General features: G+C 37.8%; 4 protein-coding genes across 4 annotated transcripts; 2 read left to right on the top strand and 2 right to left on the bottom strand.

Annotated features, from left to right (window-relative positions):
- Positions 1–572: 572 nt before the first annotated feature.
- On the top strand, positions 573–4,831 carry LOC122828495 (procathepsin L-like). Its single transcript, XM_044112107.1, has 7 exons — positions 573–704; positions 955–1,077; positions 1,851–2,000; positions 3,261–3,485; positions 3,584–3,752; positions 4,192–4,294; positions 4,439–4,831. The coding sequence occupies exons 1-7, from the start codon at positions 582–584 to the stop codon at positions 4,539–4,541; spliced, it is 996 nt and encodes a 331-aa protein (XP_043968042.1). The 5' UTR covers positions 573–581; the 3' UTR covers positions 4,542–4,831.
- Positions 4,832–5,028: 197 nt separating this feature from the next.
- Positions 5,029–12,377, top strand: LOC122828494 (procathepsin L-like). The gene is made up of 8 exons (XM_044112106.1): positions 5,029–5,123; positions 6,216–6,349; positions 7,148–7,270; positions 7,932–8,084; positions 9,355–9,579; positions 9,667–9,832; positions 10,147–10,264; positions 11,370–12,377. The coding sequence occupies exons 2-8, from the start codon at positions 6,227–6,229 to the stop codon at positions 11,467–11,469; spliced, it is 1,008 nt and encodes a 335-aa protein (XP_043968041.1). The 5' UTR covers positions 5,029–5,123; positions 6,216–6,226; the 3' UTR covers positions 11,470–12,377.
- Positions 12,378–12,380: 3 nt separating this feature from the next.
- Positions 12,381–22,264, bottom strand: fbp2 (fructose-1,6-bisphosphatase 2). Its single transcript, XM_044112104.1, has 7 exons — positions 21,562–22,264; positions 20,036–20,198; positions 18,943–19,035; positions 17,349–17,489; positions 16,638–16,775; positions 13,076–13,195; positions 12,381–12,763 (listed from the first exon to the last, which is right to left on the bottom strand). The coding sequence occupies exons 1-7, from the start codon at positions 21,732–21,734 to the stop codon at positions 12,578–12,580; spliced, it is 1,014 nt and encodes a 337-aa protein (XP_043968039.1). The 5' UTR covers positions 21,735–22,264; the 3' UTR covers positions 12,381–12,577.
- A 959-nt stretch (positions 22,265–23,223) lies between these two features.
- Positions 23,224–24,932, bottom strand: LOC122828490 (E3 ubiquitin-protein ligase TRIM35-like). Its single transcript, XM_044112103.1, has one exon. The coding sequence runs from the start codon at positions 24,811–24,813 to the stop codon at positions 23,608–23,610; it is 1,206 nt and encodes a 401-aa protein (XP_043968038.1). The 5' UTR covers positions 24,814–24,932; the 3' UTR covers positions 23,224–23,607.
- Positions 24,933–27,167: the final 2,235 nt, after the last annotated feature.

The raw sequence follows: 27,167 nt of genomic DNA, 5'->3' as shown, positions 1-27,167 counted from the left end.
AACCTGTCCAACTTTCCACTAACTAAAAACATCAAAGTGTTCAGGTTAGAAAATATGATTACATTTCTGAACATTTTAATACTTAAAATGCATCAACATATTATTCCTTTAGTGAGCGCTGATCATTTGGATTCCAGATAAATAAATACATCAACAACGTGTGGAAAGTTCATCCTTTTCTGATTTACCTAACATCAATACAGTGATCAACTGATCTGTTGATTATTTTTTGTATTACTTGTAAAGTAATTTATTGGATTTTTATAAGTTTGGGTAAAAATAAAAAACAAAGAGAAGTTAATATTTGTACATTTTCTCTGTTTTAAATAGATATTTTTGCCAACTTCATGCCAGACAGGTTCTTTATTCCACAGGTCTGTCAGGTGGAGTTTGTGTTTATTAACAGTTAATTCACTGTTTAACAAGCCAGGCAGGTTTGGATCATTTATTTCACCTTCATGAGTGAAATCATAATTTTACAGCTCAATAATTTACTTATGTCACCAGAATTCCTACATCCTATATTTATTCATCTCTTTTGATGTGTTTTTATTTGTTTCTTCCAGCTGAAAGTGGGAATAATGCTGCAGTTAGTTCTGATGACGTTCTGGATGAGTGAAGTGCTGTCGGCCCCGAGTCCAGACCCACAGCTGGATCAGCACTGGGAGCTGTGGAGGAACCGGTACAACAAAACCTACCACCAGGTAAAAAGAGCCGATGAACAACAAAACAGACGTAAAATACAACAGATGCACTTAAAGCTTGATCTGAAGTATCAGATTTTATCCAGATGTTAACATGAACCATCCTGCTAGAAAGACAAATCTAATTTTACAGCATCAGCATCTAATTTCTATAAAACCTCTGACAATAGTCCATTCTACGAATTGCTCTAAGTCCATTTAAGTCCATTTTTGACCAGAAACAGCTGATTGAATGTTTGTGTTCATGCAGATGGAGGAGGGCTGGAGGCGGATGGTGTGGGAGAAGAACCTGCAGAAGATCCAGCTGCACAACCTGGAGCACTCCATGGGGAAACACTCCTACCGCCTGGGCATGAACCACTTCGCAGACATGGTGAGGCAGCAAATCATTCATTTACATCTCAAACAGAACATGTAATGGATATTATCCTCCTTCACTCCAACCCTCCTACAGAAGATTGAGTGAAAAGTTAGTAATCTATGTGCAATTTAACCTAATCGTTAATACAATTTACAGTTCAATTTTGTGAAATTACATTATGATCTGAAGGTAAGAAAAGATGAACGGTGGACACAAAATTACCAAAACTTCTAAATAATGAAAAGGTCTTGGTGAGGACAAGTACAATTAAATATTTTTGTATAATTAAAATAGCAATAGAAGTTAAATGGGAGTAAGTGACTTTAGGTTTATAGTTAACACGTTAAACTGGTTGTGAGGTGGAAATCCTCATCCTTCTGTGTTGGTCTTGCATAACTTTGACTCAAAATGAGCAACTTGGAAGTTGCTCCTGCAGAACAGGTTCATCTGCATCCATAGGATCCCTGTGTGAGGATTCATTTTCAGAGAACACCACACTAACTGAACAAAAAGCCTCACCGCTCGGTGGCTCGATGCCACTCAACACCGTCCTGAAAAACACAACAATAACTCAGCCTTCAGTTTGCTCCCAATGTGGTCTGGCACTGGTATTGGTACTGGTACTGGTACTGGTATTGGTACTGGTATTGGTACTGGTACTGGTACTGGTATTGGTACTGGTACTGGTGCTGGTACTGGTACTGGTGCTGGTAAAAACTATGGGTCTAAGCACTCAACCCTGAGGAACTCCAATAGTAATTGAGTGGTTAAAACATTTTCCACAGACTAAGGAGGAATTCGGGCAGATTATGCACGGCTACAAACCGAAAGCAGAGCTGAAGGTTGGGACTCTTTTCAAGAAGTCCAGCTTCCTGAACGTCCCGGCTGCTGTGGACTGGAGGACAGACGGATATGTGACGCCCGTCAAGGACCAGGTAACACGATCTGCTTTCTCAAAAATAAACATTTTTCTTGGCAAGCTGTGACTTGTCTAACTTCGTCTGACTTGTCTGAGTACATGTTTTCCACTCCACTTCCTCAATGTATATCAACACTTGCTGAAACCAACCAGCTTACTGTAGGTCAGAGTTTTACCAGTTTTACCAGTTTTTCAGTCATGGCAATCCCAAGATGGAGGCAGTAATAATACAACATTAAATTAAAGTCATGCGTGAATAAGTTTGCTCACGCAGTAAAAAATAATGGGAACAAGGGATGTCAACAGTTTCTTGACGTGGTTCTGGCGCTCTTCATCTGTCAGCCATCAGAAGGGAAACCTTGGCGTCTTATTCAGGCGCTGGAGGGTCAGGCTCCGCCTACTTGTGAGTGGCTATGTATGCAGCGAAATTGTAGTTGATGATTTTACAGAAGTGCTACAGATTCAACACTTTAGAATGACACACAACTATGATAAGCTACAGTGGAGCCAGCTGCACACTGTCCATAAAAAATAAAAATAAACCATCAATCTCCTTCTACTTCCTGTCATCTTCTTCGTCGTTTCTGCCAGAAGCAACCTCCGGCAGTTGATCACAACTTGTGCGATACGAAGAAGTGTTTCCATTGCAGTTCAGTGAAATGCATTCGATGTGGCTGAAAAACAACTCATTTTAGAACAAAAACCTTTCAGAAGAAGTTTTACTTATGGCACTTTTTCAGCAGCAAGGCAGTTAAAATGCTTTGAACTGATTGTTTTTATCCAAACAAGGTGATTTTTAAATTTTTCTTTCTAAATTGGTGTCTCCATTGAGCAAATTTATTTTCGTAGTTTCAATTGGCTCAGTTCTATGGTCAATGGAAACACAGCTGTTGTCAAAATGAGTCAATACTCCAAAGGTAAACGTGGCTCAGTTGGTAGGGCTTCATCCTGCAGCCGGTGGTTCATCCTGCAGCCGGTGGTTCATCCTGCAGCCGGTGGTTCATCCTGCAGCCGGTGGTTCATCCTGCAGCCGGTGGTTCATCCTGCAGCCGGTGGTTCATCCTGCAGCCGGTGGTTCATCCTGCAGCCGGTGGTTCATCCTGCAGCCGGTGGTTCATCCTGCAGCCGGTGGTTCATCCTGCAGCCGGTGGTTCATCCTGCAGCCGGTGGTTCATCCTGCAGCCGGTGGTTCATCCTGCAGCCGGTGGTTCATCCTGCAGCCGGTGGTTTGTATTGCTTTGGACCCTGACAGGCTCGTCTCTCATGCTGTCTCCAGGCCCGTTGTGCTTCCTGTTGGGCCTTCAGCGCCACTGGCTGTCTAGAGGGCCAGCTGTTCAGAGCGACTCGCAGACTGGTTTCGCTGAGCGAACAGAACCTGATGGATTGTTCTAGATATCTGGGCAACAGGGGCTGTGACGGTGGTTGGGCTAAGATGGCGTTTCAGTATGTCCATGAAAACGGTGGTCTGGACTCTGAAGAATCGTATCCATACCAGGCAAAGGTACGTCAATCAATACTTAATCATATGGAGGAAGTTCTACTTCCTGTTGTCTCCTAATTAAAGTTTTATGACTCTAAATTCTCCTCTTTGACCTTCAGGACAACCTGCAATGCTTCTACAATGCGTCCTACAGCACCATCATCGTCGACGGCTACGCCTCCATTCCCAGTGGCAGTGAGGCAGACCTGATGGAGGCCGTGGCCACCATGGGGCCCATTTCTGTTGCGATAGATGCCAGTCATGATTCCTTCCAGTTCTACCAGTCAGGTAACTCGGCTCTACAGCTCTGATCCAGTGGCGTCAACAATGTTGGCTGTTGGTGGGAACCGACTCTGATTTAGCTGATTAATTTACAATATAGTGCTTTTACATTGTTTCATAAAATAATTAGTGTAATAATGTAAGAGTTACAATGTATCACTTCTACAATTCAAACTCAAAAATACTTTAGTGAATCCAACGGGAAATTAAATGTTGTAAATCATATTAATTCAGGTTTTTCATAGAGTTACTGTAGACCCTGACGGCTGTTGGCAGGGAAGATCTCTTGTAGCAGTCTGTATTACAGCGAATCCGTAGAAGCCTCTGACTGAAGACGAAAAACAAATGCATGATTTCTTATGGACATTACATGAGCCTGATGCTCCCTCTGAATCTGAACCCTTTAGCTGTTAGTTTGTGTAATTTGACTCTCTGCGTGTTTAAGGCGTCTACTATGAGGAGAACTGCAGCTCTGAGCGGCTGAACCACGGCGTCCTGCTGGTGGGTTACGGCTATTCTGATCAGGATTACTGGATCGTAAAGAACAGGTCAGTGACTTCTTTAACATTACTTTGTTGTAGAGTGTGTAGTTTTTAATGATTCATTTCTGAATTTTGTATTTTAAGGCGTATTATTCCTTTACCAACATGAAATCATTCAGATTTGGCTTTTTAATTTTGTTTTCTTTGCAGCTGGAGTGAAAACTGGGGCAACAACGGCTACATCCACATGGCTAAAGACAGGAATAACAACTGTGGCATTGCAACAGATGCCAGTTTCCCTGTCATCCTCTAAGCAATATTTCCTTTTACTCCTGAGTCTCAAAGTTCTGCTTTTTTATTAACAGGAAGTTGTGCAATGATTCATGTAAACATGTTCCTGTATATGTAGCCCATGAATATAAGCTGCACAGTTTTGCTGCTTAATGACTTACTAACACTTGCTGCTTTTATGATCATTTTCAGCTTTTGCAGTAATCAATAAAAGATCTGAACCCCTTGTTATATCAATCAATCAATCAAGATTATTTGTGCAGCACATTTCAACAATAAGGTGGCTCAAAGTGCATTGAATCATAAAACACAAATAAAACGTCCTAAAAACAACACATATGGTGAGAGTCTTAATGAACGTGGAGCATGCTTCCTAGAAAAACAGTTTTGAGTCATTTTGTACCTGAATGCCTGAGGAATGTTCAGCCTGAGGCCTCACACCTTCAGCTGCCTGTGTTTACATACTTCCTGTCTTCAGAGGGAGGCGTTACGTTCTTCCTCATCACCTGGAATCAACGCCAGAAGAATAAAACGTCTCAGTATCTCACAGACAAACAGGACTTTTAACAAGACAGCAGCCTCTTCGTCTCTTAATCATCTTCAAGTAAGTTTTGACATTTGACCCGGTGTGTGTGGCTTCAGACAGTCTGCACCTTCGTTTGTGTGACGGAACCATTTGCACCTTTTCCTAACAGTGAGCAGTGATACGAATCTGTTGTTTTAACTGGTTTGTTCACATGAAATTCCTCCCGGTTTGGTTTCATCCACCGCTGATCTTTCTGAACCTAAAAAGCTCCTTTTCTACACCAGGTGAAATGTTTGGGTTTTATTTAATGCAACTAAAATCACAAACACTTTTACACTCTTTTTAAAGCTTCTACAGTAAAATATGAAGTTAGTTTCATTTATTTGTGAAATAAACCGTTTTAATTTAATAATAATTTAGATTTTTAATTTAAATGTTACAGAATAAAAGCAACAAAATTAATGACAGAAACAGAATAAAATAAAAGCACCAGGATCAAAAGTGTATTATATACTGTAAACATTTTTATTTTTGTTGAAGTGTCCAGGGTTTACTGTTCTGAATGTACTGAAGTTTATCTTTCAAGATGGAAAATAACTAAACGAGACGCACCGACACGCAGATCCAATATAACAGAAAACCCAAAAACAAAATGCATGGCACAGATTTTTTAGATGCCACAGATTTATAGATGAAACATTTCTCAGATTAAACAAAAACAAACAAATGTGAAAATAATGTGCCTTGCTATGATTTGGCTAAATCTCAATTTATAGACACGTTGTATACAGAAAAATACAAAATGAGACTCTGGTGAGAGTATTGTCACCTGATCCGAATGATCAATGATTTGTAATTTATCTTCAGACATTAAATACTAGAAATGACATCAGGCCAAGTTGGATAAGAGAGAAAAAAGATAAAAGGTTTTGAACATAGTACTGGTATATTTGAATAATTGTACATCAGATCCAACGTTTTAGTTCTGCAGGAAATATAAAAGTAAATTAATAAAAATAAAATATAAAATCTTCTCCTGGTTTTTTTTGTTGTTGTTGTTTTTAGAAGGAAGCTACATTTTACCAGCAGGATTTGTTGAATTAACCACAAAGTGGAGAAACCAGAATATTTGATGTATTTTTATGTTATTTCTGTTATTTTTCCCCACAGGAAGCTGCGCCATGTTGCCTCTGCTGGTTTTGATGCTGTGTGTGACGGCGGTCCAGTCGGCCGTAATGTCCGACCCAACACTGGATCAGCACTGGGAGCTGTGGAAGAACCGCTACAGTAAAACCTACAATAAGGTCATCCAACAGATCTTATTCTGTTGATTTCTTGGACAATTTCAACCCAGCAAGATTTTCTTTTCTATATCTAGAACTTAAATAATCAGTCAGAGATAACTAGTGCCATGAAAAGGTTCGTTAATTCTTATTTTACTCTGTGTGCATTTCATTAAAAATATTAACAGGAAGACGCTGTTTCAGGAGAAATTTGTAAAAAATTTAAACTGATGCCAATCAGACAGAAAGAATTAAGACATTTATGTAAAGCTGCATCATGCTGGCACACTGCAAAAACACAAAATCTCACCAAGCAGTTTTGGTCTATTTTGTAACCTAAATACAATTGAAATAAAACAAAATTAACCTACAAGTAACTTTTTAAAAAGTAGGATCTTGTTTTAAGTAGATAAATACTCAATGTAGATTATTTTACTTATAATAACTGTCTTGTTGTAAGTGAGATAATCTGCCAATGGAAGCTCTTCCTTCCCATTTTTAAGGAATTGTTTGCTTAAAGCAACATCCTATAGCTTGCTGAAAAGTTTCAACTAGTCAGTTAGTTTTGTCTTATTTCAAGTGTATTAAGATATTTGCACTATAAAATGGACCAAAAACACTTGGTAAGATTTAGTTTTTGAAGTGATTTGACCGCATTAATGGAGAAAAAGCAATTTACTGATCTGATCTTCTATCTTTTTACAATGTTGACAGAATTTCTAAACACGATCCTCCTGCAGGCGACGGATGTTTGGTTTTCATGGAGACATCAGACAACTGATTAAAACTCTGTTTAAATCAGTTTTTCTCTGTCTGCAGACGGAGGAGGGCTGGAGGCGGATGGTGTGGGAGAAAAACCTGAAGAAGATCGAGCTGCACAACCTGGAGCACTCCATGGGGAAACACTCCTTCACCCTGGGCATGAACCACTTCGGAGACATGGTGACATTAAGTTACATTTTGAACATGTTTAAAAAACTAAGCAAACATTCCAGATTTAACCATATTAAGCATCGATACAATCAATACAGCTAATTTTCTAATATTCTAAAAGTGCCACAAATGGGGCAATTATGAGGCCCATCAATTAAACACTTCAAAAAACACAAAATCTTACCGAGTATTTTTGGTTTAGCTTCTAGTTCAAATATTTTAGTGCACTTAAACTAACTTACAAGTAACTTTTCAACAAGATATAAGTCCTTCCTTTTACTCAATAATTCCTTAACATTGATGGAAAAGTTTCAGTCCAGATTATTTCACTGATAGTGAGATATTTTCTCCATATTATAAGTGAAATATTCTGCTAGTGGATCTAAAACTTTTTCATCACTATTAAGAAATAATTAATTTGAAACAAGCTCCTACAGTATATCTTGCTGAAAAGTTACTTGTAAGTTAGTTTAGTCTTAATTCAAAATGTACTAAAATATTTGCACTAGAAACTAAACCACAAATACTTGATAAGATCTTGTGTTTTTACAGTGTAAATGGAAACACATAAAATAATGAACAGTGATCTGAGCACACGTCCTTGAGGAACTCCAGGATAAAACTGCTTTCATGTGAAGATTGAACTGATCTGATGAAATGTTCTTCACAGACTAACGAGGAGTTCAGGCAGATGATGAACGGCTACAAACCCAGAGCAGAGAAAAAGGTCAAGGGGTCATTGTTCATGAAGCCCAACTTCCTGAATGTCCCATCTTCTGTGGACTGGAGGGAGTACGGCTACGTCACACCTGTCAAGTACCAGGTGACAGGATTTTCCCCTTTTCACTCCTCCAACGTTGGTAAAGTCAAAATATTTAGGGACTGGAAGTTCTGCCTTGATGACTGAGGGGTTTGTGTTTTATTTATTTAACACCCGTCTCAAGAACAAATTCATTTGAGTCTTTAACCAAATACAGTCAGAAAACACACAGGTTGTTTTAAAGATCTGAGAGTCATGAATTCCTCCTCCTTTCATCACATTGTATAACTTTTCTCTCCTTCCCCCATCGATGTACATCATCAGTAAGCTGAAAACCAGTTCAACCAGCTCTAAGGTAGAGTTAGAACACAGTAAACAACATCATATACCGTCATGGTGAAAGGAAACTGTTTCACAGGATCATAACACAAGAAGGAGAGTGGAAACCGTTTAAGATTCCTGCCATGCGTGGAGAGTGGAGGTTACAGCAAATTCAGCCCCAGATCAGTGGATGCAAAGAGCCGAAAGTCAAGATGAGCTCCTTCTGGAGGTTAAACGTCCAGAGACAAAGAAAGTGCTGCAATGGAAAAGCTTAGATTTAATTTAGTTTTATTTACATAGCGCCAACTCACAACACGTCATCTAAAGGTAGAAAAACAGTCTCTTCAATCCAATCATTGGGACTGAAATGGATTTGGGTTCAAGTTGACGACCCTCGTCATCCAAAAATGCAGTTAATAATTTAAAGGGTCAGTATTATGTCCCTATATATGAGCTTCCCATCATGTTAGAATCATTCCCTCCTCAGAAACAGACATGGAGTGTTGCTTTTATTCTTCCATTTATGTTTGAGAAATTATTTAATCTCCATTCAGCTGTACAAAACGCCGTGGTGGACCTAGCTCCGCCTTCGAGGCGCAGCTCCTCCCCCACTCAGCTCCTTCAGACTAGCCAGCTGCAATTAGCAAACACCTGATGGAACTACTTAACTCATTACAGGAGCTACATGAAAACTGTTGGTAAAGGGTTAATAGAGGAGCCGTGTTGTGGTGACTTCCTGAAAGCAAAGCTTCAGAAAGAGCAGGAGCTTCTTAAAGAGACAGATGTCCAATTTCAAGACATTAAATTAGGGAGTCCAATGTCTTTTTACTCATATTTGATTTATATACAGCATTTTTATGACAACCGAACCTTTGTGCCTGTAAAACACAGAATACCATCCCTTTAAGTTGGTTAGAAAGGGTTTTTTTATTTTATTTTTATCCTCTATCTCAAGAAGATGGAGTAAATGTCCAAGTTGCATTTCCTCAGTCCAGCTTTGTGGTGTCCTCAGGGCAGCTGTGGCTCCTGCTGGGCTTTCAGTGCCACCGGGGCCATGGAGGGCCAGCTCTACAGAATGACCGGCAGACTCGTGTCTCTGAGTGAGCAGAACCTGGTGGACTGTTCTCGACCTGAGGGGAACGAAGGCTGCAACGGTGGCTGGATGTACCAAGCCTTTCAGTACGTTATGGACAACGGAGGTCTCGACTCAGAGTCTTCCTACCCGTACATGGGAGAGGTGAGTTGGAAAAGTTACGATTAAAGCCTCCAAACTGCTTCTGTGCTTCAAAACAAGTTAACTGCTTTTCCTGTTTCCTAATTTTAGGACATGCAATGCCGCTATGATCCAAGTTACAGCGCCATCAGCCTCACCGGATACGCTGACGTTGTCAGTGGCAGCGAGGTGTCTCTGATGGAGGCCGTGGGCTCTGTGGGGCCAGTTTCCGTTGCCATTGACGCCGGTCATGCGTCTTTCCAGTTTTACCAGTCAGGTAGGTGTTGTTCTATAAAATATTAATATTTGTTTCAACTGTCAAGGTTAAACATGCAATACATAGTTCCCACAAGTCTGAACCAGAAGTGATCCACCGCCATCTTGGTAGGCAAGTGCAGTGCAAAGCACAGATCAAGCATGGCTTTGAGACCAGCTAAAAGAAAGTGTATGGACACTGTTGACCAAAGTGCAAGAGAAAGATACGTTAACAAAATGGCTGCTGTCGGGATCGACCCGTATGAGGCAGATAATGGAAACATGTCCAATCTCCTGAAGACTGCCAATAGTAAAATGACTGGATGTGTGTTTTAGGCATCTACAGTGAACCGGACTGCAGCAGTGTGGACCTGGACCACGGCGTGCTGGTGGTGGGCTACGGCACAGCGCAAAGTCGTCTTTCTGATGTAAATTACTGGATCGTCAAGAACAGGTAAAAGTTAACGGGATCCATAGCTTCGATTTCTGTCATTTAGAAAATACCAGTCAGTTTTTAAGTGATGACATATTCAATTGCATTTTATTTTATTTTGATTTAAACGATGTTCAACAAGCTGAACGGGGAATCCACACTGTGACGTCACACATCACAGCATATAACAATCTAGAGTCAGCACACAGCTTCAGTTGTTACAGCCAGAAACTAGCAGTCGGGCTTGAAATCACTCTGACCTGAACATGCAGAGCCACATAAAGACAGTTATGAAGTCAGCCTTCTATCACCTGATGAACATCTCCAGGATTAGAGGACTAATGTCCCAGTAAGATCTAGAGAAATTCATCCATGTGTTTATCTTTAGTCACAGGTTTGAATAAAAATCAAACCTGCAGCTGATCCAGAGCGCTGCTGCTGGCGTTCTGACTAAAACCAGGAAGTTACAGCACATCTCTCAGTTCTACATCACTCAGTTCTACATTACTCAGTTCTACATTACTCAGTTCTACAGTCCTTGCACTGAGAGAGCAGACTTTTAAACACTTTTGGAAGTTTATGAATCACTTAAAGACCTGCTGTAGTTGTATCCCTTCCAGGTCTTCTGGTTCTGCTCTACATCCAGAACCAGAACCAAAAATAGAGAAACAGCATTCAGCTTCTATGAACCACAAATCTGGAACAAACTTTCTGAGAACTGCAGAACAGCCGAAACACTGAGTTTCTTTAAATCTACACTTAAAGTCCAGCTGTATAAAGCTGCCATGGAATCCTAATAAATGAAACATTAATCAACATTTTTTATGTGTGCTGATAATTTTATCAATACACACCTGCTCCTGGTTTTCACAAGTGTCGACTAGATGATGCTTTTATGATGTAAAGCACTTTGAACTGTCTTGGTATTGAAATGTGCTTTACAGATAAACTTGATCGATTGATATAAACAATGAAATGAAATGCTCTTAATTCATCTTAATAATGAGATTCTGCTGAAGCTCATATTTAATCAAACGTGTGGTTCTGAAAACCTCAGAACATTAATAAGATAGTGTCACTGAAAAAGAGAAAGTGTTGAAACAAATCTGTGGATTTGTCTCTGCAGCTGGGGCACAAGCTGGGGTGACAACGGCTACATCTACATGTCTAAAGACAACGACAACAACTGCGGCATCGCCACCGCTGCCAGCTACCCTCTGGTCTGACGAGCATCCTCACATCGGAGCACGTTGCACTGCTGGTCTGTTTTCATGGCCTGAAAGTGGAAAATAAGTTCATAAAATCTTTAATACTTGATGATTGGGATTTTATTTGGTTTTACTGATATTTCTTTATTTGTTTTCAAAGTTATTAATTAGAAATTTGAGCGTGATTCTTTCTTTTCTCACCGACTTCTTTCCATCTATTTAATGTAATCAATAAAAGTTGTAAACCAACATAAGTCCAGACTGATGTTTCTTGATTGTTTTTATTAATAAAGCCATATCAGCTTTGTTCATCATGACAACATTAATTTATCCTGGTCAGAAACACATCAGTTTCTCATTGTTCTGGTTTGATTTGTAGATCTATGATCTAATTTTGAAACAGCTTCCTGAAGTCCAACAAGCCTTGGCACCAACTTTTACTAACAGATATGCATTTCTTTTAAAGCTGTAAGTGACACAGCAAAATGGAAAATTAAACAGAAAACAAAACTAAAGCAGGAGATTAATAACAAGAGGCATCATGTGACCAGGTAACAAAGTGACTGTCAATGATTTTTCTGTGCAGTTCAAAAGGCAGGTATGGTTTGTTTTTTGGGGGTTATACTTGTTAAAAAGCAAAAACCAACTCAGTTGAGAAACAGAAGTTAAAGAATTATTTTCAAACTTGAATGAAAACTGAGCTAACTGTCTCAATAACAGTACATTACAATGTTTGAGTACTTTATCCACCTCTGGGTAACACTAAGATAAATTTCAGTGATATTTATTGTAGTATTTGCTGCGGAACTATTAAAATTAGCTTAGCTAATGTAGCTATAAGAGAACAGAGTGTTTTATATAAAATAAAAAGAAAATAATCTTCAGAGAAATGCCTCATGGCAAAAAAAAAAAAAAAAAAAAAGCACCTAAACATGTAAAACCCAATTTTACTATTTAACATTGAGAACAATTAAATAATTGGAGTTTATCACAAGTCAGATTTAAAATATTGTTTACAAACATTTAATTTTATCCAAAAAGGGAAAAACAGTTTGAATCTTTCCAGTTATAAACCATCAGTTGATGGAAAACATCAAATCCAACACATTCAGCTCGGCTGCAGCTTTTATGAGAACTTCTTGACAAACGACAGGAATTCGTTGACGTCATCCGGCGAGCCGACCACGAAGGGAACCCGCTGGTGGAGCGACTCGGGCTGAACGTCCAGAATCCTCTGGGTGCCGGTGGTGGCGAGGCCGCCCGCCTGCTCCACCAGGAAGGCGATGGGGTTGCATTCATACAGCAGCCGCAGCTATAAGACAACACTTTTTATTTTTTAAAAAAGGTAAATACATCAACTCAGAAAGCTCTGAACAAAATACTAACAGGCAGCTCCTGTAAATTTTGTTTCATCGACAAATAAACAGAGTTATTAAAAACATTTCATGTATTTAATCGTTTAAGTGACAAACTATTTAAAAGCAGATTTGGGTGAACTAAAGTCTGCTTTTGAGTAAAAGTCAATGAACAGATCTTCTATTTTACTGAGTTAAAACAAAAGCATGGTAATTGAAATTCAGATTTTAACATTCATGATCTGTTGGTCATAAAGCTCAAATGTTACCTTTCCTTTGGGGCTCTTCTCGTTTGCAGGATACATGAAGATCCCTCCGTAGGTGATGGTTCGATGAACGTCTGACACCATGGATCCCACGTAACGGGCCCCATACGGGGAGCCTCCATCCTGCAGGAGCGACAGACACTCACTTCTGTTGTTAACCGATTTTTAAATAAATGGTTTGATGTAATTTATTGGAAAACAGGGTTGTTATGTGAAACAGTTTAATGCTAAAACTGTTTAAATTAGCCTGAAGTTTCATCTTGATTATCGAACTTCTATCAGATTGAAATTTATAAGATGTTTTATTTGCTTTTAAAGGAAACCTGTTAAGTAAAAACTACATTTTGAAAGTTTTATGTTTTATGTTAACACTTATCTAAACAAAAACAATCCAGTTTTTACAAGAAAAAAACTTTTGATTGATAAAGCGCCACTTTACACTAAATCGTCCAGTTGTTTTGTTTTCTCATGTTTGATCTTTTTGCTGTAACTTTAAAGGATAATCAGTAACCAGCAGAGGGGTCAGAGTTCACCTGCAGCCGATCTGGGTCACATTGAGCAAACAAACTCCACAGGGTCGGAGTGGAAACTCGTTTTTGTGGCTCTGCATGTTTCTGTTTTTCTCTGCAGAATGAAGCTGGCAGGCGATAAGTTTTCCTTTCATGTTCATGCGTTTGCTGACTCACCACAACACACACTCGTCACACACTCAGAGTGTGTGTTGACAACTCGGAGTGTGTGTTCGCAACTCGGAGTGTGTGTTCGCAACTCGGAGTGTGTGTTCGCAACTCGGAGTGTGTGTTCGCAACTCGGAGTGTGTGTTCGCAACTCGGAGTGTGTGTTCGCAACTCGGAGTGTGTGTTCGCAACTCGGAGTGTGTGTTCGCAACTCGGAGTGTGTGTTCGCAACTCGGAGTGTGTGTTCGCAACTCGGAGTGTGTGTTCGCAACTCGGAGTGTGTGTTCGCCACTCGGAGTGTGTGTTCACAACTCGGAGTGTGTGTTCCTCAATCCACACCTGAATGTACACAAAACTCACAAACACACTCTTATCTTTCGCTCTACACAACAAATAATCATAATCTGGCTTCTTGTGATTTTTATCCACCATTTTTTTATTTCTCCAGATAAAATTTGCAGCTACAGCTGAAACTTTCATCCTCCAACTTGTTTTAAACAAGTCAGGCAGGTGGAGAGCAGGAAGTAAAAGCTGTGGCGCTGCATTCGGTTTAATCCCCTGTGGCATCTGAGGCATGTTTACGTTGCTCCATAACCTCGTGATTTAAGTTTCAGTGAGGAGGGGGGGCTGCGGTTGAGGCTCCCAGCTGCTGTGTCACTGTTACGATCACGAGCGTTCAAACCTGTCGCACAACGTTTTCCTTTTATGCTCTAAAAATAACCCGAAGCAGGAAGAAACAAAACTTTCAGGCATCTAAAATAGTGAAATAGTGGCAGATTAAGAAAATAATCAGGCTGCTGTTTATTAAAATGTTTTTTATTTTTATCCTCAAGGCTGGAAACCTTCGCCAGAGTACGAGAAAAAATAAATAAAGTCGTAAAATTAGGAGAATTAAAAAATATGAGAATAAATTCATACGATTCCTGTTTTTATGCCTGTGCAGTGAGAAATATTATATTACATTAATATTAGAATAATAATTTGTTATTTCTCATATTATTGTGATTTATTTATAAAACCGACACTAAATACATAATATTAAAATAAAATGAAGAATTTTGATAATTTTTGTTTTCATTAATAAATATGAGAATAAACAGCAAAATATTAATAAAATATTAATATAATAGAAGAATACTTCACCCTAAAAAGCAGCATCACAGGTCACAACATGCGATGGCCATCATAACTGTTCAGAACTGATAATAAATAACATTTTATGACTTGATAATTATTTATACTCTGATATGTTTTGCGCTATGAGCATAAAAAAAGTCAAAAATCCCATAAAAACATTTTCATCTGCAGCAGTGTGATTATTTCCTTCATCTCTGCTCATCATGTTCAGTTTGAATCGTCCAGGTTTGTTTCTGCACGGCTGAATGGTTGCCATGGAGATTAGAGGATTTCTCAAACATGCATGAAATAGTCAAAGCAACACTGAAGATGTTAAAATGACTTGACAATGCATAAAATAAAACGCAGCAGGATTCACAGGACGATGAATCACATAGGAAATAAAAAATGAAGATTCAATCTTTTCCTCTCTGATTTATCAGTGATGAGCGTCACTGAAACGGACTCTGTCATCGTGTCTTTAACCCGGAGTGCTGAATAGACACCAGAGTTCCTGCAGCTTCCTGACCAAACGTCGCAGCAGCTGATGGTCACATGCTGACGCCCGGCTGGAATCTGTGATCGCTTGGTTTGGCCTGCGGCGCCCGACTAAACGCAGCAACTAACCCTGCAAAAACACCAAATATTATCAACTTACTGCTAAGTTTGTTTTGTCTCATTTCAGGTATATTTAGATATTTGCAGTAGAGACTAAAAATACTTGTTAAGATTTTGTATTTTGAAGTTTGTCCGTTAACGTGTCATAAAAACAAATTTCTCTGGACGATAAATTGTCCCAGAAGTTATTGCCATAAATGATAAAATTAGTTTTTTTTTAGACAATTTTCAATGAATATACATTTTAAAGAACACATTCTCCAAGATCAATAAACTTTAAATATTAATGAACATTTAACACTTTAGCTGGAAGACATTTTAAATATCCTAAATAAATAAATAGTTTTTGTAAACAAATTTGTCCTTTAAATAAAGTGATAGTTGAGACCAAAACAACAGACTGAAGATTTTTATCATCCAGTTTTTGATAGAAAGAGAGAAAATAGAAAAACAATAAATCATGAATTAATCAAACTAGAAATTATTGATCTAGTTTTAATTTATTATGTAATTAATTTATTTGTACTGCATGTTGTGACAGACCTATTTGTTGGACTTTCATGTCTCTAATTGCCAAAGTATAAATAAAGATTTTTGCTCTAGATGGTGTGAAGCTGTAATTATTCCTTTTCCCCTCTGGGTGTTTCTCTGCAGTCAGCTCTCTGTAAACTCATCCAGGCAGATCAAACGCTGCTCACATGATGAGCTTCTGATAAACTCTCAAGTTTTCCTTCTACTTTACAGCCTCATCAGAAGGAATCAGATTAAATCTGATGCATTATCTCAGGTTTCTGGCTCCGCTGCAAAAACACTAAATATTACCAAATACTGTCCGTTTAGTTTGGAAAGTCCAACAAGTCAAAAGTAACTCACAAGTAGCTTTTCAGCAAGAAATAAAATAATAAAAAAGTTCTAGTTTCACTGCCAGATTATTTCACTGCCAGATTATTTCATGATAATTTAATTTGTCATCAATATAAAGGATTTATTACTTAAAACAAACTCAGATTTCCTGCTGAAAAGTTACTTTTAAGTTAGTTTTGTGTTATTTTAAGTGAACCAAGATGTTTACAACAGAATAACCAGAAATACTTGGTGATATTTTGTGTTTTACAGATTATCAGAGGCTGCAGCTTTGAGAGGAAGCGTCTGACCTCGGGGTGTTTCTTGTGTTTGAGGTATTCGTTGATGGAGGGGTGGAAGTATTTGGCGTAGCCTTCGTTCAGACTGTAGATCTTTCCCTTCTGCTTGATCCGAACGTTCCTGTCAACCAGGATGAACTCACCGATGGCCTTCAAAGAGGAAAATGCTTAAACTCACTGAAATGTTCTGAAAAGATTTGATTTCTAAGATTAAAGCAAAAATATCTGTGTGGATTTCAAATTGTTGGTGTACACTGTAAAAACACAAAGTCTTACAAAGTAATTTTAGTGTAGTTTCTAGGGCAGATATCTTAAAACACTAGAAAAAGACAAAACTAACTTACAAAAGAACCTTTTATCCAACATGCTGGGGTTTATTTTGTTATAAGAGAAATAATCTGCCGGAGGAACTAATTATTTTTTCATGAATATTAAGGAATTATTTACTTAAATAAAACTCCTATTTGCAGAAAAGTTACTTGTAAGTTAGTTTAGTCTTATTTTAAGTGTACTAAGATGTTTGCATTAAAAACTACATCAAAAATACTCAGTCTAAACAAACAAGTGTTTTATTTGTCTTTTCCATCTTTCAACAGAGTTTGTTTGATGCCACTTTATAACAAATATTCCCAGTTGGAGATAAAAAAACACCAATTAGCTCAGGTCAAAGTTCAGGAGTTAACGGTGTCTGTTGGCAGCGGGGAGGAAAGTCGGCGGACTCACCGGGTCGAGCATGAAGAAGTTGAGGCCGGCGCCGGTGCTGAGGGCGACGAGCGTGGCGCTGCCGTAGAGCGCGTAGCCAGCGCACACGATGCTGTTCCCCTGCTGCAGGGCGTCCTGCTCTGTGGGCTCGCCTTCTGACGTCTGAGGAAAACAGAGTTCGCTACATTCAGCAACGAAGCTGAAACAATTAATCACGACTAATCGTTTACCAAAATAATCAACTATTTTAGTAATCAAGTAATTGATAACTGAACTGCAAAAACAAAAAATCTTATTTAGCAGTTTTGTTCTAGTTTCTAGTGTATTTGTCTTATTACACTTGAAATAAGACAAACTGACTTACAAGTGACTCTTAAGGAAGATATAAGAACTTTTTAGTACATAATTTATTAATATTGATGAAAATGTTTTGGTTTCACTGGAAGATTATTTTACTTCTAACATGGGGAAGTGAAATAATCTGAGAGTGGAAATAAACAGTTTGGTAAGATTTTCTGTTTTTGCAGTGTAAATAAATCCTGATGCTGATTGGACGGATTTTACATCCTTAGGTATAAAATAAAACAATTTAACTGATATTACATTGATTCTTCTCTTTCTTGTTGGATTAATTAATTAAAACACTAAAAAAACTAACTTAAAGGTTTGTTTTTAGTCAATTAGTTTTTCATATTGATAAAAAACTGGAAGATAATTTAACTTGGGGAAAATGTTATGTTCTCAGTGTTTTTGTTTAATAATTATTGACTAAAAACAAACTCACATATCTTCCTGAAAAGTAATTTGTAAGTTAGTTTTGTCTTTTTTCAAGTACATTAAGATATTTGCACAAGAAATAAAACAAAAATACTAGTTAAGATTTTTACAGTGTGGAGTATAAAGACTCACAAAAGGCTGTTTTCTTCCTCACTGAGCAGGAATTAAATGAAAACTATAGAAAAAATATTTTATTTAATTTTGTCTGCAAACATGTTCTACCCAGAACTCGTAAAGTGTCGTAGTTTTAGCTTCACTTTCTGTAATAAATTCTCCCATTAAGCACCTTTTCTATCTAATTATTAATCTGTTAATCCTATAAATAATCAATAGATCAGCCCTGCACTGTGTTCATGTTAATCAGGCACAAAGGAAGACATTTGTTTTAGCTGCAGATGCATCTTCTGCTACCAATAATCAAACGATCACAAAAGGAATCCTGTGCTGCTGCATTTCATTTGTTTACTTTCTTATTTTAAAATATTTTTTATTTTCGTGTTTTAATGTATTTCTGATAAAGCATTAAGTGAAAAATCAGGAGAATGCACCACTCAATTGATTGTTTAATCAATCAATTGTCTGAATAATCAATATCCAAAACAATTACCAGTTTGGTTTGAATAGTCAATCTTTAATTATTAATGTTTCCTTTTTAATCATTTAGACAATTTTTGATCCAGTGTTTCTTCTGCAGGGATTGTCAGATTAAAATGTTTCTCCTAACTTCAGATTAGTTAAACAGCACCGCCCTCTTGTGGCTGCAGCGTGTTACTGCAGTTTGTTATGGAATCAGTTTTCGATGAACTGATTTGTAGTTTTGGTAAACAGTGAGACTCACCCGTTTGTAGATGGCGAATATGGTGCCAATGGAGGCCAGGCAGTCGATGTTACTGGAGCCGTCCAGAGGGTCAAAGCAGACCACGTACTTTCCCTGAGTTCAAATGAATAAAACAGTTTTATCTTCAGGGTCTGAATGACCATCCTGAGAGAAATCCTTCAAACTGATGACCAGGATCAACTGCGGTGATGCTAATCGCTCATTCTCAGCTCGTTTCAGATGCTGGTCTAGTTCTGACGGTCCTGATCCGAAACTCGGGACCAAAGGTGAGGAATGGCACCTGGAAGAACCAGCCAATCACCAGCCTGACCTTCCAGCTGAAAATAAGCTTTCAAGCTCGAATATAGATAAGGCCACAAAAATATAAAAACAATAAAAACAAAACAATATTAATTTCTGCCAACAAATCAACATTTTCTGAAAATTTCCCACTTTTGTTCTACAAAGTTTTCTGAGTTTAACCTCAAAATGTCCTCATTTTTTCTAGCATATTTTCAACTTTTGAAAATCAGAAATTTCCTTGATTCTTTTCCTTGACATTTTCTTTAGGTCTTAAAATAAACTCTGACATTTCCAAGCTATTTTTCAAGAGGATTTCTGAGTTTAATCTCAAAATTTCAGATTTTTTTCTTGCAAATTCCAACTTCTGTAATTCAGAACTTTATAAATTTTTTATAAAACATTTTGAAGACCAACCACAGAATTTCAGATTTTTTTGGCAAATTTTCAACTCTTCAAACTGAAATAAAAATAAAAAAAATTCTAGAAGATTTTTTCAGATTAATCTCAGAAACATCTGAGTTTGTTTTTTTATTTTTGCAGAAATTTACTCCTTATTTTTTCATGTAAATTGGCCTTAATACATTGTCGTAGTCTGCAGTTCTAAAATAAAAATAAAAAACAATATTCACTTATGAAAAACATGTAAATAATGTTTCTGAGGTATTGCAAACAATGCCTCAGTGGAACATAAATTTCTCCTCATTGGTAAAACTTAAACTATTTATCTACGTTTTTAAATGTTATAAAAACTTTCAGTTTCAGGATTCCCAGCGGTTTAAAAGTGCGCTAGCCCTTTAAGAGCTTTGGTTACCCGTTTGTCCTTGGGGGTGACGATGAGCTCCTTGTTCTCCTCGGACACCATGCAGCAGGTGCTGTAGGACGCCTGCAGCATGTTGATGACCAGGTCGTTGGACAGGACGTCCAGCTTCTTCACGTCGTCGCCCGTCACGTTCACGGAGCCGGCCAGGCCCTGCCTGGAGCCGGCAGAGAAACAACAGAACCTTCAGACCAACGTCTCCTCCAACAAATCCACCTCTACGGTTTAGTCAGAGGACAGAGAAAAACAATAAGAGGAGAACATTCACACCAAAAACCTCAGAGGTTTTCTAGAGAAAGACAGGGACATTTCTGAGTTTTAAAAGACAAAAAATAAAAAATTTTTGAAACTTCAAATTTTTATTAGACAATTTCTGAAATTAATCTCAAAATTTCAGAAGTTTTTCTCAAAATTTTAAACTTTTCAAACTTTCAAATTTCTAGATTAACCTCAAATTGCTGAGATTTTTGGCTATTTTTCTAATCAAATATTACATAAAAACTTTTTGTGTTGCTTCTGCATTATATTTTATATTTTAATAAATGTTTTTATTGTTTTAGTGATTCCGTTTTGGAAAGGAGGAAAAATGGAGAATGAGGAAGAAAAAGAAGAAACTGCACAAAATCATACAAATTTAAAAAGAACTGGAGAAACATTGTTAAATCAGAAGAACATCTCAGCTGGAGGAAAATCAACCAAATGACTGAACTTCTTAATGTTAGAAGATTTAAAGAGGACCAAGCAACTGGCCTGGTATATTTTAGGTAAGTTAATCTTGAATTTCTGCACCATCCTAAACATTTGGTCAGGCTGACATTTTGAAAACGCTGTAAAACTTCCACTACTGAAAACCTGGCTGTGTCTCCATCAGTCCCCAAACAAAGAAGATTGAAAAGTTATTGCATCAATTTTTAGCAACTCAGAACGTTGACCAGTGGTGCGTAATGTTTTATTTCTCCAAGATAACGCAGATAAAGCCAATCCTAACCAAACAGGTTCTGCTCCACCGTGTTCCATCAGAACTGCTTAGGAAACGTTAAACCAGGAGGAGAGTCAGAGTTCGACTCCTGAATCGACTGGCAGGAAAATAAAATAAAACATTTGGTCCTTTAGAGGAATCAGCTCTGACTTTTTTACATATTTGTGGAAACTATCAGCCTGTCGTGACAAATAATCTGTAAAACTATTTAGTTCCTCTGCCTTCTCAGTGCTAATTAGAAATATCCAATCAGAGCCAGGGGGCGGGCCTTAGCGCTGTCAATCACTCCCTTTGCTGCTCACCTCTCTACAGTTTCTCCCGTCAGCAGAGCCTGTTCTGAATGCTAAAGCTAGTTAGCATTGCAGGTAAACAGTTTTCCTGAAAGTATCTAAACATTTTCCTGTTTTTCAAAGCAAGTTTAAAAATTTTCAAGCTCAGAAATTTCCTCTTTTTTACAGAAAATTTCTGAGCTTAATCTGAATATTTCTGAGTTTTTTGTCCTGGATTTACTCCTCGTTTTTCCAGACAGGTGTGAACTCACAGGTGGGCGAGGCCGGCCTTCCGCACCGCCGAGGAAATGGCTTTGATGGCGGTCAGCATGGCGGTGAGCAGCTGGGTCAGCTCCCCGGTGGCTCCTTTCGCCTGCCGGCCCGTTTCGATGATGAACCGGGTCAGGGTCCAGACGTCCGTATCGAAGGCAGACTGGTCCGACATGCTGGGTTCTGATCCGGTCCTGGGTTCTGATCCGGTCCTGGGTTCTGGTCCGGTCCTGGGTTCTGGTCCGGTCCTGGGTTCTGGTCCGGCGCTGGGTTCTGGTCCGGCGCTGGGTTCTGGTCCGGTCCTGGGTTCTGATCCGGTCCTGGGTTCTGGGTTCAGACAGAAGGTTCAGACGGAACCTTGGCAGGTCAGGCTGCGACTGGACCGCCTGGTCTGGCACCGCGTCGTCCTCATTCCGGGCCAGCGGTTCTATTTGTGAGCTCGGCCCGGCCCGGCGGTGTCGGGTGTCGGCTGCACAGCTTCAGGATATCTGAGAGAAACGGCAGGAAACCCGCTGCCTCCTGATTTATAAAACAATCTAACTGGTGATTTTATTTTACTTTAAATGTTTATTTTGATAAAACAATAAGAGCAGCTTTGCTCATCAATAAACTTTGCAGAATGTTGGATCATAAAACTGATATTTTCTTGGGTCCATAAAGGAGCAGAAACTGCGGCTCCTTTCAGCTTAAAGGTCAGAGAGCGTGAAGAACTCCAGATGACCTTTCAGCTAAAGGTCATCTGGAGCCTTTAGCATAAAGGTCGACGCCTCCTGCAGGATAAAGTATCATTTAACCTTCATGCATCATTTATTTATTTCAGAAATAAATCTTTATATGATGTTTTGTTGTTTCTATTGTGTAAAGTTAGTCAAAACTTAGCAGCAATAATTTGGGTTGTTTAGCCTGACATATGATAAAAAATATTTTCACAAAATATAACCTTGAAAAATAAACATCCATGTTTTTCTCTTTTTGATAAATAATCTAAATTACTGCTTTAATTTTTGATGGTGTAATTTCACTGTTACAGTTTTAAGCTCAGTGTTTTCTTCACTTCCTGTTTTATTTTGAAATTCTGAACTCTTTATAATTGTATAGATCAGCTAAGTGTTTTTACTTAACATTTTGTTTATTATATTCATCTGAGGCTCATTTTTCAATACAACAAAAAGTACAAGGATGTCTTAATAAACTTGAAATAAGAAAATAAATCAGATTATTTCACTTACAGGAAACATTTTCCCGGTTTGTGAAATTATTTACTACTTGAACTGGTATTTTTCCCTCTGATATTAAGAAATTGTTTATTTTAAAAAAGCTCCTATATCTTCCTGAAAAGTTGTTTCTCAGATAGTTTTATCTTATTTCAGGTTAACTGAGATTTGCACTAGAAACTGGACCAGAGATACCAGTACCTGGTTTTGTTTTTTGCTGAATGTCAGATTTTTGAGGGGAAAAGTGAAAACAAAAAAAGAAGAGTTGGATCATTTATTGATTATTATTGGTTATTGAAATAAATTAAATATTAGCATGAATTTCATTAACTTTAATAAAATATGGAACGATGAAAAGATTATTGAACAGAAAACTTCAATGACTTTTGAATATTATTTTATTGTCATATGAATATTTTCTGGTAATATTACAACTTCATTCTCATAATACTGTGACTTTAAAGATCCATTTAAGTAATCTGGCCTCTTTGTTTCCTTTCTGAATTTCTGCCAACAGTTTTTATAAGGAAGAGTTTGAAACATATTAAAAATAATCATCATTGGACTTTGCCATATTGATCAGAACAATTCCTGCAGGAGTTTGATGATCCAGAGATCAGAACATCGAGTCAGTGGACCGAGTTCTTCACTTTACTTTGTGATGTTTCACAGGAACCATGAACAGAGCTAGAGGTCCAAACTGAAGGATCCGGGCTGCAACAGAACCAGGAGACTCTGGAAGAGACTCAGAAGTCAAGAGCAGAATCAGGAGGTTTGTCTGCTATTCTCTTGACTCTGAACTCTTTCTTTGTGTCCTAACAAAACCCTTAACCTTCAAACATTTAAATCCTGATTGTTCAAAGTTCTTTCTTCCCATCTCTTCATCCTGATATAACAGTTACTGCTGTTGGAGTTCTGATGAACATCGATTTCTGATTCGATAATCCAGTCAGGATAATCTCCCACCTCCACCTCCCAGCTGTGTTTCCCTGAGCTGAAGCCCTCAGAACCAAAAACACTGGCATACATCATGTTTCTCTCTGGATTATCAGGAAGCTGCTGCCATGTTTCTCCACATCTCACTCTGGTCAGATCATCAGACAGGTAGAGAAATCCACTTGCAGTGTTTGGGTCCAGAATGACGGGACTGAACTTCACCTGGTCCTTCATCTTCTCCCAGACTCTGAAGGACAGGTTGCCCAGGTGTTTGGCCACATCTATCAGAGCTCCTGAGACCAGCTGTGGATCTGGCAGTGACCTCTGACCTCTGGCTCTGCTCTGAGTGGCTTTATAACTGCTGAGGAACGACACCTTGTCTTTCTGCAGCTCTTCTTCAACAGCAGAGATGCTGTCTGACAGAGAGGAGATCTGCTCCTCAATCCTCTTCATCTCTCTGCTGATAGTCTTCCTCTTCTGCTCCTCTTCCTCCCTCAGAGCTGCCAGTCTGGACTCCTCTTCCTCTCTCAGGAACTGGTGCAGCTTGTTGAACTCTGCTCTGATCCGTCTCTCTGTGGACAGCAGCTGCTTCTTGGAGTGTTGAATCACATCATGGTATGTTTTCTCCACTTGTTTGTGTTTGTTCCTCTTGTCCTGCAGAGACTCTAAGTCAGATTTCAGCTGCTGCTTCAGATCTCTGACTGCTTGTTCAACAGGAACCACTTTGTGACTCTGGTGGAGAGAAAACTCACAGACAGGACACACAGCTCTCTGCTCGTCTTCACAGAACAGTTTAGGGTCTTCTTGGTGTTTACTGCAGACCATCAGCCGCTTTTCTCCTGTTTCTGTCTCTGAAGATCCAGATTTCTGTCTTCCAGTAAAAGAATCAGCCAGTTCCTTCAGAGTGAAATGTATTCCTACATTATCCTTAGAAGATTTTCTTTTACAGATGGGACAGTTCTTGTTTCCAGTTTGTTCCCAGAATTTCTGCAGGCAGTTTGAACAGAAGCTGTGGTTGCAGCTCAGAGACACAGGATCTCTGAAAGTCTCTGAACAAACATGGCAGCTCAGGAAACGTTCAATCAGAGCAGTGTTTTCTGCCATTTTCTACAGAACCACTCCAGAACCAGAACTCACCAAGTCAAAGTTTCTGCAGCTTTTTCTTTAAGATCCAGTAAACCTTCGTGTTTCAGCTCAGATCTCCTCCCTGTAATGGCGTCTCAGCTACGTTCAACTCAGTTAAAATACTTTTATTTTGTCTCCATGACGTTTCCAGGTTGTTGTGTAACTCTTCCAGGTGAACTTTGTGCTTTTGTTTTACTGCAGTATAATTATATACTGCAATAATTATACTGCAGTAAAACAAAAGCACAAAGTTTGACACCTTGTTCTCCTTGTTCTGTTGATAAAAAGCTGCCTTACATTTTAATAAACAAAATGTTTTATAACTCGATAAGGAGCACAAATCATTTTCTGAATCACTACAAACAATAACCATAGAGTTGTTCTGTTCATGAATATTCAGCATAAAATATTTGAACACTTTTTATCTTCAGCTGTAAGTGAAAAGTTTAATTTTGGTAAAAAACTAAACAAGTTTTCATGTTTATTTTCAACAAAACTGTAAATAATTTAAAAATCATTTGTTGCTGATTTCATTCAGATCTGAAGCTGGTAGTTTGTCTAATTATCTCTTTTATTAAATCAATCTGATTCTCCCCTCCTGTTTTCTACATTCAGTCAGTTAAATATGTGAGCAGTGAACAAAGTTACATTCATGCTTTTATTGTTAATATTTAATACTGAATACTAACTTTTATTATCTACCAAAAGGTAAAGAAACAAAGTGAGTTTTAAAGCTTGTTATTTCAGTTTCCTATTTTATCTGATGATTTTTCTGCCAATCAGAGAAAATCTTTCATCCTTTCAGTTCTTATGATTTTATTATTTTTGTTAAAACTCCATAAAGTTTTTCTGATTGTCATCCAGAGATCTCACTGACTGACTTCAGTTTTGTTCATTGATTGGATTTTCCAGTCTGCTGGATCAGTGAAGTTTCGTTCAATAAAGTGATGAAAATTAGATTAATATCTGCAGTGACTGTTTGTCTCAGGCAGGTGGCGCTGTGAGGACATTGTTGATTCTTTTATTCCAATATCTTTGAGTTCAGGGAAATAAATAACTTCTATGAGACTTAATGGATTTAATTACATTAATATTAAACATTCAAATGAAGAAAGAATCTAAATAACTTTTTATCCTGAACATGTTCTGCTGACACTGAACTGGATGTTTAAATCTTTGGACTTTAAAAGATATCAGTTTTCATAAATAGATGAATAAAAGAAGTAACCGTCTTTCTGCTGTGAACCGTAACAGAAATCTTCCAATGTTTTTATAAAATGACATTTCAAAGTCTTTTCTTTCTATTCCTTATTAGATTCTGCTGCTCTAATAAGGACATATCTTCTGTATCTATATTTGCAGCTCTATATTAGTTATGAAAGTAACAGCAGATAAATTTAATCTAAAATAAGCAGAACTTTCTCAACTTATTCAGTAAATTAAATTATTACTGATTTTAGTTAAGTGAATTTAAGGTTTTATATTTTCAGATACAGACGACTGTAGAAGATATATTTTATTTGAGGATTCACATTAAAAATGACCCTGTTTAAAGGCTGGTACACATCTCCAAGGGTCAAAGGGCAAGAGGAAGGTCACTGGACAGGTCACCAATCCCTCACTTGGCTGATTTGTTTTTCTTGTTTGTTTTTTAGCCAAAATCACTTCTGGTATGCCCTAAATAATATTTTTACCAAAAGTGATTTTGGCTAAAATAAATAAATAAATAAATAAATAATAATTAAAAAAATAAAATCAGCCAAGTGAGGGATTGGTGACCTGTCCAGTGTGTCCCCTTTCTCTTATTTAATGAAAACAGGCATAAAAACTTGTAAATTGGAGGCCAAAATTTAAATTTAGATTTTATTTGTTTATTTCTTTTAAAATGTTTGACACAATTTTTAATAGACAGAAATATTAAATAACTATCAGAAACTGAAAGCTGAGGTTGTTCTGGAAAAAAGAGCAAAAATACAAACTCCATGCACATTTTTTGAGAATTTTACAGCCATAAAAATAAAAATAAAAATACCAAGTGGCCTTGTTATAATTATGGTCAAAAAGGGGTTATCAGAAAGATTTTCCAAAAAGAAAAATTTCCGTTTAACAGGAAGACTTCCAAACAAAGCCAACACTGAACCATTTATTTACATTTGATAATAGTTAGTTTAAGCAATGCCTCCTATTGGGGATCAATGTGGTGACAGTGATGAGGAAAATGTTCCCTTTAACAGAAAAACTTTCCAAAAAAGCTTGTGCAGAAGAAATGAAATCAAGATTAAATTTCAAGAGGCAAAAGCAGTTTCTGCATTTAAATTTAAATTGTTGAAGGT

This window comes from Gambusia affinis, linkage group LG03 (genome assembly GCF_019740435.1).
Source record: "Gambusia affinis linkage group LG03, SWU_Gaff_1.0, whole genome shotgun sequence".
Lineage (NCBI taxonomy): Eukaryota > Metazoa > Chordata > Actinopteri > Cyprinodontiformes > Poeciliidae > Gambusia > Gambusia affinis.
This window is presented reverse-complemented; position numbering and strand designations above follow the sequence as displayed.

Excerpts from the sequence above, each read along its gene's own strand:
- LOC122828490 (XM_044112103.1), bottom strand. The coding sequence starts at position 24,813 with ATGGCAGAAAACACTGCTCTGATTGAACGTTTCCTGAGCTGCCATGTT.
- LOC122828494 (XM_044112106.1), top strand. The coding sequence starts at position 6,227 with ATGTTGCCTCTGCTGGTTTTGATGCTGTGTGTGACGGCGGTCCAGTCG. Across the intron at positions 7,271-7,931 it reads TGAACCACTTCGGAGACATG|ACTAACGAGGAGTTCAGGCA; the intron begins GTGACATTAAGT and ends TGTTCTTCACAG. Across the intron at positions 9,580-9,666 it reads CCTACCCGTACATGGGAGAG|GACATGCAATGCCGCTATGA; the intron begins GTGAGTTGGAAA and ends TCCTAATTTTAG.
- fbp2 (XM_044112104.1), bottom strand. The coding sequence starts at position 21,734 with ATGTCGGACCAGTCTGCCTTCGATACGGACGTCTGGACCCTGACCCGG. Across the intron at positions 17,490-18,942 it reads TATTCGCCATCTACAAACGG|ACGTCAGAAGGCGAGCCCAC; the intron begins GTGAGTCTCACT and ends TGTTTTCCTCAG. Across the intron at positions 13,196-16,637 it reads AACACAAGAAACACCCCGAG|GATGGAGGCTCCCCGTATGG; the intron begins GTCAGACGCTTC and ends TCGCTCCTGCAG.
- LOC122828495 (XM_044112107.1), top strand. The coding sequence starts at position 582 with ATGCTGCAGTTAGTTCTGATGACGTTCTGGATGAGTGAAGTGCTGTCG. Across the intron at positions 705-954 it reads ACAACAAAACCTACCACCAG|ATGGAGGAGGGCTGGAGGCG; the intron begins GTAAAAAGAGCC and ends GTGTTCATGCAG. Across the intron at positions 3,486-3,583 it reads CGTATCCATACCAGGCAAAG|GACAACCTGCAATGCTTCTA; the intron begins GTACGTCAATCA and ends TTTGACCTTCAG.